Source organism: Mastigoproctus giganteus, chromosome 8 (genome assembly GCF_048544385.1).
Source record: "Mastigoproctus giganteus isolate SK-2022 chromosome 8, ASM4854438v1, whole genome shotgun sequence".
Taxonomy (NCBI): domain Eukaryota; kingdom Metazoa; phylum Arthropoda; class Arachnida; order Uropygi; family Thelyphonidae; genus Mastigoproctus; species Mastigoproctus giganteus.
In genome coordinates, this window is record NC_143582.1 from 61,172,475 (window position 1) to 61,186,079 (window position 13,605).

At 42.4% G+C, this 13,605-nt stretch overlaps 1 protein-coding gene across 1 annotated transcript in view; it reads left to right on the forward strand.

Moving 5' to 3' along the window:
• Positions 1 to 13,605, forward strand: part of LOC150081564 (uncharacterized) — a 52,083-nt gene that overhangs the window by 35,861 nt on the left and 2,617 nt on the right. The window contains exon 5 of the mRNA XM_090379590.1: positions 11,935 to 12,070. Within this exon, the coding sequence (XP_090235716.1) occupies positions 11,935 to 12,070 (136 nt within the window). The remainder of the gene's footprint in view (positions 1 to 11,934; positions 12,071 to 13,605) is intronic.

Below are 13,605 nucleotides of genomic sequence, written 5' to 3' on the forward strand. Positions count from 1 at the left end.
TGGCGGGGCCGGTAATCTGGGTGGTAAAAATATACCCCCAGGGCCAAAAGGAGCTAACATGGATACGAGTAATTATCCACCTTTAGAGCCATCAAGCTCAAGGTCAGAAATTCCTGACAATGACCGTGACACTAACCAGCCCAAAAGGTTTAGAAGGGAACCTGAATGCCATGAAGAATTACCAAATTTCTTGGTGATTCATTCCTTATCCTCCCAACCTGTAGGCAAATTGTCACCATTTTTGATTCAGAAATATTTGGAATCAATTACTGGATCACCAAAAATGGTGAAAAGACTACAATCCGGAGATCTCCTCATTGAAACTGCCACCGCTAAACATTCTGAGCGGCTCTTAAACACAACATCATTTTGTGGGCTCACAGTATCAATAACTCCACACAGAACCTTAAATTCATCAAAGGGTGTAATCAGTGAGTGGGACCTAATTACAGTCTCCGAAGAAGAGCTACTTCAAGAACTAAGTAGTCAAAAAGTTACAAATGTGAAACGGATTATGACTAAAAAAGATGGAAATCTCACTCCAACGAGATCCATCATTTTAACATTCAGCACGCCAGACTTACCATCCTCAATTAAAGCTGGCTATTTGAATTGTCGTATAAGACCATTTATCCCAAATCCCGTTCGCTGCTTCAAATGCCAGAAATACGGGCATTCACAGCAGGCATGTAGAGGTGAGGCCATATGTCCCATCTGTGGTTCTAAAGATCACACTCAAGCGGATTGCTCTGTCAAAACCCCTGTTTGTCCAAATTGCAAAGAAAGCCACCCAGCTTTTTCCAAAACATGTGAGCTATGGATTACAGGAAAGAAAATTCAAAAGTACAAAATAGAAAATAAAGTCACGTTTCCTGAGGCACGTAGACAAATTATGTCGACCCTGCCTAGTAGTCGTTCCTATGCAGCTCGCACTCGGAACTTCGTTTCTACCGCAGCTCAAACAGATGTATCAGTTCCACCTAACACCTCTCTAGCGAGCTGGCTCAAATCTACGCTTTCAACCTCAAAGAAAGATAATCCTCCAAAAAGAACTAGCGAAGCCACAAACACTCCAATCAGCATTCCTACTCATACCCCATTAGTCCCAGTTGGAAAAGAACAATTAAAATCTGAATCAGTCTCTAAAAAAACGGAATCTCCCTCCAAAAGCATGGATGTAGATGAGCTGCCAGACAATGAGGAACCTATTCTAGAACTCCATGCAGAGGACACCATGGATACTGGACGCCCCACATTCTCAAAAAAGGACCGGAAAAAATGTCCCACGTACAGAAAACAGTCAGATGAATCACCCTCAGGTAAACCTAAATAATGAACAATATCATACAATGGAATTGCAGAGGACTAAGCACTCATTCTGATGACGTAAGAGATTTAATAGCTCAATTTAATCCCATAGGTGTATGCTTACAGGAAACATTCTTGTCACCTCAAGTTTTGCCAAAATTTTCAGGTTATACCATTTACAGACGAGATAGGAACTCGGTATCACCTGCACGTGGAGGAGTTGCTATTCTTGTTAACGCTAGCATACCATCTAAGCCGATTCAATTGAGAACTACCCTAGAAGCTGTGGCAGCTCGCCTTGCAGCTGGTACGTCATTTACCATTGTTTCTATTTATATTCCGCCATCTGCACCACTTCTGCTTTCAGAACTTGACAACCTAATTGCACAACTGCCAACTCCAATTTGTCTTTTTGGTGACTGTAATGGACACCATCCAATGTGGGGATCGGCCACAATGGATATAAGAGGCAAATTGATGGAGGAATTCATGCATAATAATGATCTTAATTTATTAAATTCTGGATCTCCTACCTACATTCACTTAGCAACCGGATCTGCTTCCGCAATAGACTTGTCAATTTGTTCACCATCCATATTTCCAATCATGACATGGTCGGTATTAACCGATCCCTTCAACAGTGATCACTTTCCAATTATTTGCTCTCTACAAACAGGGGTAACTTCAAATCCTGACCAACGATCCACTTGGCAGTTTAAAAAGGCAAACTGGGGTGGCTATTCTGCCCAGATACGCTTAGACAGATTTTATGTTCAAAGGCAACATATTGATGATGTCAACACTTACATAACCAATCAGATTCTGACTGCAGCTAAGGCCTCCATTCCAAAATCCACACCATATCGAAAACACAGAAATAACTGGTGGAATACAGATTGTTTAATTGCCAAACAGGATAAAAACCGCGCCTGGAATCATTTCCGCAAGTATCCCACCACTACTAACCTAATTGCTTTTAAAAGACTAAAAGCAAAAGCTAGACAAGTTAGGCGGAAAGCGAAACGGGATTCATGGATTGCTTTTGCCTCCACCATTACCAAAGACACGGACACACAAGTCATCTGGAAAAGAATACAGGCACTAAATGGCAAATTTGCTCGGCCGCCCTCTCCGATACTTCATTGGAAAGGGAAAGACATTTCTACTCCCGAAGAAGTTGCAAATGCATTAGCAGAATCATTTGCAAAAATATCAGCTTCTGCCACCTATGCCTCCACCTTCCAGAAAATCAAAGCAGGTGCAGAACAGTATAAAATTAACTTCTCCACGCGCCGTTCATTCCCGTACAACCAACCGTTTACGTTAACAGAACTTCAAGAATCATTAAACAGATCTTCCAATAGTGCTGCAGGTCCGGATGGAGTTCATTACATTATGTTAAAGCATTTACTTGAAGAAGACTTGAGAACCCTATTAATTTTTTACAATCGGATCTACTCTGAAAATGCCTATCCATCTTCATGGCGCCATTCGTTCATTATCGCCTTACCAAAACCAGGAAAAAATCCTTCCTGTGTGGAAAACTACAGGCCAATATCTCTTACAAGCTGCATGGGAAAAATTTTCGAAAGAATGGTTCATACTAGGCTCACTTACATCCTAGAGTCAGAGAATCTCCTTCCAGATCACCAATATGGCTTTCGAAAAAATAGATCAACCCTAGATGTGCTCATTAAAGCCGAGTCTCATATCCGGAATGCCTTTGTCATGAAACAACATCTAGTCATGGTAAATTTAGATCTTGAAAAGGCATTTGACACTACATGGCGGCATGGTATTATTATGGACCTTTACCATCTGGGGCTTAGGGGTCATTTGCCAGAAATAATTCAGAATTTCCTGCAATTGCGCTCTTTTCAAGTCCGATACAAAAACGTCCTCTCTACATCTCACATTCAGGAAGAGGGAGTCCCGCAGGGATCAATACTCAGTCCAACACTGTTTTCAATCCGAGTTAGCAGCATGACCCGAGATATCCCAAAAACTGTTCAAACTTATATGTATGCAGATGATCTTACCATTTCCTGTCAATCCCAAAGTATGAATACCATTGAACGGCAGCTACAACTTGCCATAACCAAAATAGAATCCTGGACTTCACGGAACGGTTACAGACTATCAGAAAATAAATGCACTGTCACTCACTTTTGCAAGAAGCGAGCTCTCCATCCTGAACCTGAATTACAAATAAACAATACTCCAATCCCTCTAGTTAATACCGTTAAATTTCGTGGATTAATATTAGACCGCAAACTAAATTTCCAAGCTCACATCACTTATTTGAGAACTTCTTGCTTAAAGCATTTGAATATACTTCGTTCTGTCTCATCTATGTCATGGGGAGCTGATCGGTGTACTTTGCTGCATCTTTATAGAAGCTTAATCCGTTCACGGTTAGATTATGGTTGTCCAGTGTATGACTCTGCCAGGAGCACTACTTTAAAACGGCTAAATATGATCCATCATAGTGCTCTGAGGACTGCGCTGGGAGCTTTCAGGACTTCTCCGATCCAAAGTCTATATATTGAAGCTCATGATCCCCCATTACACCTGCGTAGAAAAACACTACTGCTTCACTACGCTGCTAAGATCCAGAGTCTACCATCGCACCCAAGTTGGGAATATCTCTATAATACTCGTTGGGAACCCTTCTTTGAGAGCAAGCCAAAAGAAAATAGACCCGCCTCCCTCAGGATCAAAGAGCTTGTTCAGACTTGGAACGTCGATGTAAATGAAATCTTCCAAGACACAACTACACCTGTTGCTCCTTGGACATATGTGTCTGTCTCTCACGATACATACTTCCTCCAGTGGGGGAAAAATATACCTTCCTGCAACATCAGACAGTTACATTCAGCTCATGCTACGGACAACCATGCCTGTAAAATTTATACCGATGGTTCAAAAACTGAGAGTATGGTAGGTGCTGCGGCAGTTTTTCCTTTATGTACAATTTCAGCTACACTACCGCTTGCTTGCAGTGTCTTCACAGCTGAATTATATGCCATTAAGTTGGCGCTTAGTAAGGTAATTGAGCTTTCCATCTCATCTGCCATAATTTACACAGATTCTCTTAGTGCTGTCTCTGCCATAAGTAAGAATTCCTCCATTCCTCACCCTATATTGAAACAGATTCATTCCCAGCTATTTTCTTGCAGTGTGTCCAATCGGTCAATTAGTTTTTGCTGGATCCCTGGCCATTCAGGCATTCCGGGAAATGAAAGTGCCGACTTTGCCGCTAAACATCCTCAACCCGCTCTCTCACAACATCCTCAGGTTCCTTTCTCTGATTTTAAGTCTGTCGTACGCAAAGCCTGCTACAATAAATGGTCACAGACCTGGAAAAGTGACCCTAACAATAAACTTTACCAGATAAAAGAAGATCCAAAGCTGTGGCTGTCTGGCTTCCGAAGAAACAGACGAGAGGAAGTGGTACTGGCAAGACTCAGAATTGGTCACACTCACCATACTCATCTCTTTCTATTATTGGGTGAAAACCCACCCCAGTGCCCATCCTGTAAGACGCAACTTACAGTCCGTCATTTCCTGGTTGATTGTCCCTTACATTCAACCATCCGGTCAAACAATTTTCAGTCTCTCTCTACATTGAATATATCACCTGATTTATCTCGCATCTTAGGAAATGAAGCAAATATTGAAGAACTTTTATTATATCTAAAACATATTGGTTTGTACAGAAGCATATAATGTAATTTCTCTAACAATATGCTTTTTGCCAATTAACGCTGAAGAGACACAATTTGGCCTTAGTAGCCCTTGTGTCGTTAAACCGAACAACAACAACAACAACAACTCCGACACTTCCATCTTTTGTTAAGGCAGGTTACTTAAACTGCAAGATCCGGCCATACGTCCCGACTCCCATTCGCTGCTTAAAGTGCCAGAAGTACGAGAACCCCTCGACATGGGCACCTGTACGTGGTGAGGGGACCTCCCAGTGACGCTGCTGGACTTCCAGACTAGCATCACTGGGATCCAACGCCCACAGCCCAGGTTCCAGGCTTACATCAATGGAATCCGGCGTGTTTGCCGTGCGCTGCGACCCGTGGAAATTCGGAAAGGAGGATCCTGGTGGTTGAGGGGCCCAGCTTCAATACACCACCTTGGCCCCTGCTTCGACAAGACGGGTGGTCCTGGAAGGCCCGGCTAGGATCAATCGGCTAGTAGTCTCGCCTGCGAGGGTCAACCGTGTCAATGCCACGCCTCTACCCTCATGATCCGAGGGACAGGATTCAGGTTGGCGGCGGTACGGGTTTAGTGTCTGGGTAGCCCTGGCGTCCCACTCCCGAGCGCATTTATTGCATGCCGGGTAGTGGGCGTCCCTTTGGGCTCCGTTAGTTGGTGGGGAGCCCGGGCACTGAACAACTTTAAAACTATATGAATCCTGATAAACTTACTTCTTCAGGGGCCCCAACCCGGTCCCTATCTGAAAATATTGACGGAGAGCCAGATAGCATTATAGCTACAATGAGGCAGCGAACCGAATTACCATCAGGGCCTGTCCCAAGGTTCTTAATAATGCATTCCACCAACGAAACACCGATTGGTAAAATGTCACCCTTTTTTATACAAAAAGGGTTGGATGGGTTAGCAGGTACACCCAAGTCAGTTAAGAGGCTCCGTTCTGGGGACCTCTTGATTGAAACAAAAAATGACAGGCAATCAGAACATCTACTCCGAGTAACATCAATCGGAGGAATACCCATAACAGTGACACCACACAGAACACTAAATTCATCGAGAGATGTCATTTCGGAGTGGGACCTTCTCGACGTCACCGAGGAGGAAATCTACTCCGAATTAAAACCACAGGGAGTTACTGCCGTCAAGAGAATCACTGCGCGAAGGGATGGAAAAATTGTTAAAACCAGGAGTGTTATCCTGACTTTTAACTCTCCCAAACCTCCTGATGAAATTAAAGCTGGCTACATCAACTGTCCAGTGCGTCCATATGTTCCAAACCCTTTACGGTGTTTTAAATGTCAGAAATATGGACATTCTCAAATGGCCTGCCGTGGAGTCCTTGCATGCGCTCGATGTGGTGCAAAGGACCACGAAACAACAGCATGTTCAGCCACGAAACCCACCTGCATTAACTGTGAAGGCGAACACCCGGCCTACTCACGAGCATGCCAGAGGTGGAAAGAAGAAAAAGAAATTCAACGGCTGAAGGCAGAGCTAAACATATCGTACCAGGAGGCAAGGAAAGCAGTGAAACCTCTCAACATCAAAAAACCTACCTACGCCGAGAAGGTAGCAGGGAGGTGTTCGATTGGGACTCAGACGGACATGTCCGTCCCTTCAAAAGAATCATTTACTCCCATCGCACGTTATCTTTTAAGCTCCCAAAAACCTGCACAGAAGGACCAATCAGCTGCTACTCCTATATCGGTACCTCCTAATGCTCCACAAATAACAAAAGCAAATGCAAAAGAAAAGAATAAGAAAGGTGAAATACCACCTAGTACCCAAGAAAACATGGATGTCGAGCAGAAGGATGTACAAGAAGTCTCAGTTTTGGAGCTCTTTGCTGAGGGGGAAATGGACACTGGACAGCGTCCATACTTCCCCAGGAAGGAGAAAGCCAGAACTGAAAAAGGTAAGTCCTCAGCACCTCGGAAGCCGCCTGATGGACCTACCAAGCCAAAATAATGGCTAAATTCCTACAGTGGAACTGTCGTGGATTCCGGCAAAATACTGATGACATCAAGGCACTCCTGCAAAAGCACAAACCAGCTTGCCTTTGCATACAGGAGACTTATTTAAAGGCAAATGATGACCCCACTATGCATAACATTACCATCATTCGTAAGGATAGAATTGTGGATGGTCCTGCTCACGGAGGAGTCGCAATCCTCATCGGCAACCAGATCCCATTTCAGCCTTTGCAGCTTAAAACTAGCATTGAGGCTGTAGCAATTCGCCTTTCAATGGGGTTCTTATTAACTGTCTGCTCTGTCTATTTGCCACCTGGGATAGACATCCCCCAGACAGACCTTAATGATGTTATCAAGCAATTGCCTTCCCCATGATTACTTCTTGGGGATTTCAATGGATATAACACTCTGTGGGGTAGTACTAACACCAATGGAAGGGGAGGAGCCATAGAGCATATGCTCACTGACAATGACCTCGCCCTCTTAAATGTGGGAACAAACACCTTCTTCCACATGCCTACCCGTTCATTCTCTGCCATTGATCTTTCTATCTGCTCCCGTTCTCTCCTTCCTTCACTTACTTGGGAGGTAGAAGGAAATCCATATGGAAGCGATCACTTCCCCGTGATAACAACCCTAACTAGTGGTAGACCCTGTCTGCCATTTAGTTTACCGCGGTGGAAGATTGATCAGGCTGACTGGAATCCCTTTCAATATCTGGCAAACTTTGACATTGCTACAGTCAGTCAGGAGCCAATCAATGAAGCAGTCATGTATGTCACAGAAACGATTGTCCATGCAGCTGCAATTGCAATCCCAAAATCATCCAGCCGGTTCCCACTATTTCCCAAACCTTGGTGGAATTCAGAATGCACGGCAGCAAAAAAAGCACAAAACAAAGCGTGGGGGATATTCCGCCGATATCCCACCACTGAAAATTTAATATCATTCAAACGTGCACGTGCGAAAGCGCGTTATGTACGACGTCAGAGCCAAAGGAAATCTTGGATTCGTTTTACATCTTCCATAACTCAGGCTGCTAGCTCAAAAGTAGTCTGGGATAAGATCCGGAAAATGAAGGGAAAATATCCACCATGCCCTTCAGTGATCCTCAAGCACAACGGATGTCCAATTGCAGATCGAACTGCAGTTGCAAATACTTTAGAGGAAACATTTGCAAAAATCTCTGCAATAACATCTTTTCCCGCAGAGTTTTTGGCCCTGAAAAAGAAAAGTGAGAAAAACCCACCGAACTTCTCTTCAAAAGGGCTTGAATCGTATAACAAGCCCTTTTTACAGGAAGAGTTAAATACAGCACTCTCCTCATGCATGCAAGTGCTGTGGGGCCCGATGACATCCACTACGAAATGCTAAACCACCTCTCACCACAATCTAAGGATCACCTTTTAATTCTGTTTAACAGAATTTTTATTCACAAACAATTTCCGGATTCCTGGCAAAGGGCTATCATCCTTGCTTTCCCAAAACCAGGAAAAGACCCTAGCAATCCAAGTAACTATCGTCCTATTGCTCTCACAAGCTGTTTGTGCAAAGTCCTGGAAAGAATGGTTAATGCACGCCTCGTATGGTATTTAGAAACAAATGGTCTGCTTTCCAGGACACAGTGCGGCTTCCGAAGAAATCGATCCACTCTGGATCATTTAATCCGATTGGAAACGTCCATTCGTGATGCTTTTATTAAATCCGAGCATTTGGTAGCAGTTTTCTTTGATATTGAAAAAGCGTACGACACAGCCTGGCGATTTGGGATTTTAAAAGACCTCTATAACTTTGGTCTTAGAGGTAACCTTCCTGTTTTTATTAAAAACTTTCTTTCGAATCGCCAGTTTCAAGTCCGTTTAGGATCCACCCTCTCTCAAGTTTTCTCTCAGGAAGAGGGAGTCCCACAAGGATCCATTCTAAGTGTCACGCTTTTCGCAATCAAAATAAACTCTATCGCAGAACAACTTCCACCCACTGTAAACAATGCCCTCTATGTTGATGACTTTGCTATATTTTGTCATTCATGCAATATGAGGGTCATTGAAAGGCAACTGCAGAAAACCATTGACCATCTTACAGCTTGGTCTTTGGCTAATGGGTTCAGATTTTCAGCACAGAAGACTGTTTGTGTACACTTCTGTCGCAAACGTAATCTTCATCCTGACCCAGAATTAAGGCTTGGGCAAAATAACATCCCAGTTGTAGCAGAATTCAAATTCCTTGGACTTATTTTCGACAAAAAGCTGACATTTTTACAACATATTCGTCAGCTGAGAACAAGATGTGTCAAAGGGCTTAACATCCTTCGTGCCCTTTCGTCAACTTCATGGGGCGCAGATCGTTCTACCCTTCTTCGTCTTTACCGAGCACTTGTCCGTTCCAAACTCGACTATGGGTCTCAGGTTTATGGTTCTGCTAGAGATAGTTCACTTCTGTGGTTAGACCCAATCCACCATCAAGCCATCCGGACAGCCACTGGAGCATTTCGCACATCTCCTGTCCAAAGCCTTTACGTTGAAGCAAATGAACCATCTCTGTCTCATCGACGTAAGCAGTTGTCCTTACAGTACGCCTTCAAATTAAAATCTCTGCCCGATCATCCCACGTGGCCATCCGTTTTTGAGCTGCGCTGGGAAAACCTCTACAACACCCGTCGGACTGCCAACAAACCTTTTGGTATTCGCATTCAAGGGCTGCTGAATGAGCTGAACTTGACGGTAGACAACGTTCCCGAGTCACCAAGGCAATTCTTTCCACCCTGGCATGCTTATTTTCCAACTTGCCGCTTCTCCCTTAAGATCTGGGAGAAGGCTACTACACCGCCATCTGTCTACTAGTAACTCTTTGCATCACATAGACAGCAGTATTCTGACTTTCTGCCAATCTATACAGATGGCTCAAAGTTAGAATGTCATGTGGGATCTGCTGTTGTGTTCCCTCACAAAACGTTATCCAATAATATCCCACAAGAAACTAGCATTTATACTGCAGAGTTGCATGCAATACAGTCAGCCCTAGATCACATTAAAAATCGCGACTACCAGAGGTATATGATCTATTGTGATTCATTGAGCGTATTACAGGCTCTAGTATCGGTGAGGTATAACCCTCATCCGATCCTGTAAAGGATCCGGAAGATTCTTTTTTCTCTCGTGGAATTAGAATTTGATATTCGCTTTTGCTGGATCCCAAGCCACATTGGGATCCGGGGAAATGTATTAGCTGATACCGCCGCCAAATCAGCCATTTCCCTGGATAATCATTGCCTGTCAGTCCCCTATACAGACTACAGGCAAATAATATGTTCTAAATTACTCTCCCAATGTCAAGAATCTTGCCATTGGGAGAGTAATCTTGCCATTACTCTCCCAATGGCAAGATTCTTGGCACGGACAGGCCACAAATAAACTACTTCACATAAAGCCTGTAATTACGCAATGGCAGTCCAGTCAACGCAGGGTCCGAAGAGAGGAAGTTGTTCTTGCTCGGCTCCGCATAGGTCATAGTCATCTAACCCATTCCTTCTTGCTGAGGGCGGATGACCCACCTATGTGTGAGATATGTAATGTTATTTTAACCGTTAGTCATATTTTAATAGAATGTCCTGTTTTTATAGAAGCACGACGCTTGTATTTTACCGCTTTTAATAATGTGACTGAGCCATTTACACTCAGTCAGATAATATGTGACAGAGACAATATGTCCGACGTTTTTAACTTTTTACAGTCTATTAATTTTTATACAAGAATCTAAGATTTATACTTTTTATACTTTTACTTTGTATCTTTTGACAATAATTAATTGCTTGACGTGGTAGCTTTAGCTACCAAAATGTTTAATAGCGTTTTAAAATTTGACTTGGCGCATTATGGCCTTAGCTGCCAATGCGCCATAAAAAATCAAATCAAATCAAATCTGCCAAAAGTCCAAGTTCAGACCTAACTTCTGCCCCTATTGCAGCGCCCGATTATAATATCTTAATTCATGCAGCATGCCATGCAGAGTGGACAGAATTATGGCATAACCAAACGAATAACAAACTTTTCCAGCTGAAACAATACCCAAAGTTCTGGCACTCCAGCAATCAGACAGTGCGGCGGGAAGAAGTGGTACTCACACGAATGAGAATAGGACACACCCATCTGACTCACCTCCATCTACTAATGGGTGATGATCCTCCTCAGTGTCCACACTGCTTAGAACATCTAACAGTCAAACACATTCTGATTGACTGTCCACAGTATCAACAACATCGAGCTGCAATACTTCAAAATCTGGCTAATCGTCGAGAACCATTGACATCATATCATTGGAGAGGGCGCAAATGTTAACGAGCTTTTCTGATTTTTAAAACAAATTGGAGTGTATCATCTTTTATGAATAGGTTTCAGAACTGAAACTAATTTAAACTGGATTATTTTTTAATATTCCTACGAATAGGCGCACTATAGCCAAAGCAGCTAATGCGCCAATAAACAACCATACTACACACACACATAGCTACCTACTAACAAACGATGATCCTCCACAATGCTGTAACTGCTTATGCTCATTAACAGGAAAACATATCATCCTGGAATGCCCGTTATATCTGAAGGAACGGAAAACTGCTTTCTTCTCTCGTTTTCATAACTCCAGCCAGTTTATCATTACAGTGTGTTCTAGGAGATCGTGAGGATATGGATGGCATTTTTCTCTTCCTAAAATTGATAAATAAATATCACAATATATGAACCATATCACGCGTAAGACAAACGAAGAAGACATTAGACAGTAATCAGTGCATTATAGCCTAAGTTGCTGATGCACCAATAAATTTAACAACACACACACACACACACACAATTTGGAAACTTCTCTTATGAAACCGCTTTTATTTTTCAAACTAGGAAATTGAATTATATTATATTACATTCTCTTACAGCTCAGGGATTTGGTCAAGTTTCTCGTCAGCTCTAACATAAAATTCACCGGTGAACTCATACAAAAGATGAAAGAGATGGCCGAGCTCGCAACTGGATCCATGAAGGAAATGTTTGATGAAATTGTGGCCATAATGAGTAATGTATTTCAATATATCTTATAATTAGAAATTTTATCAAAAAGGTGTTATCTGATGCCAAATTACTAATACGTATTAAAACGTTAATATTAAAATTAACCTCTATATTAACATTATATTGTAGACATGTATAGTATCTTATGTAATGTCTCTCGTGGTAAGCAACTGTATGTTGAGGGGTATCTTCAAGTGATGTTGTTGGCGTTCAGATTAACGTCACCGGGATCTACGATATCTTTGTTCCAAGTTTACACACCGGGTGGAAAAGGCCTGGGTTCGAATCCCGTCGATGACGCGAGGAACTTTAGGGGACTTTTTTCATTCCGTGGCTGAGTTAGTCGGTCTCAGGCGTAGATAGCAAGTCACCCCCTCCCCAGAAACTGGGGGTTTTTCGTCCAGCAAAACAGGCAAATCGTCCAGAGAACACACGAAATTTACAATCATAATACATATATGGGTATATGTAGAGATTGCGGGTGAATTTTACTTTGGCAGGTTCTGCTGCCACTTAGGTTACTAGTACCACACACACACACACACACACACACATTATGTCTGAGCGGATTCCCCTTGAATGCAGCATATATACTGCAGAATTGCATGCTATGCAGTTAGCCTTGGATCACATAACAACCCGCCAACATCATCGGGTTATTATATATACCGATTCGTTGAGCGCAGTACAGGTTCTATCATCGGTGAGACTCAACAATAACCCAATCCTGTCCCGGATTCAGCAGATGATTTGCTCTACGGAAGGCGGATTCAATATCCACTTCTGCTGGATCCCCAGCCACATGGGCATTACTGGAAATGATTTGGCTGATAATGGAGCCAAATCAGGAGTCCTGACGAATAATCTTGGCCTGTCCGTCCCCTATAAAGACCAGACGCAAATAATCCGTAAGATTTATTCGCAGTGGCAAGACTCATGGGATGGGCAGATAACAAACAAACTCTATCAAATTAAGACTGTAATCAAACTGTGGCGGTCTAGTCTGCGCAGGGTTCTTGCTCGGCTCCTCATAGGACATAATCATCTGATACATTCATTTTTGATGAGGGCCGATTACGCTCCTGTGTGCGAGCAATGTGACACTGTTTTGGACAGACTGTCCAAATTTTGGAAGTTCACGTTTATTGCTTTTAGCCATCTGACTGAGCCTTATATATTCAGTCATATTTTATCTGACAATGACCGTGTTTCAGCAGGTTTTCACTTTTTACGTGCTATTAATATATATATATATATATATATATATATATATATATATATATATATATATATATATATATATATACTATCATTGATTTATATTAAATATTAACATGAATTACATTATAATAAAGTGAATAAATAAATAAATAGGCATTCATTAGAGGCAGCGACATGCAATTCCTCCATATGAAGCTGAAATACATCCAATATTTGAAATTAAATAAAATAAAACATAAGCCAGTAGTATGGCAAAAACTGTAGAGCGAAAATTAACATAAAAATAACCCAAATAAACAAACGAACGAAAAAAAGGA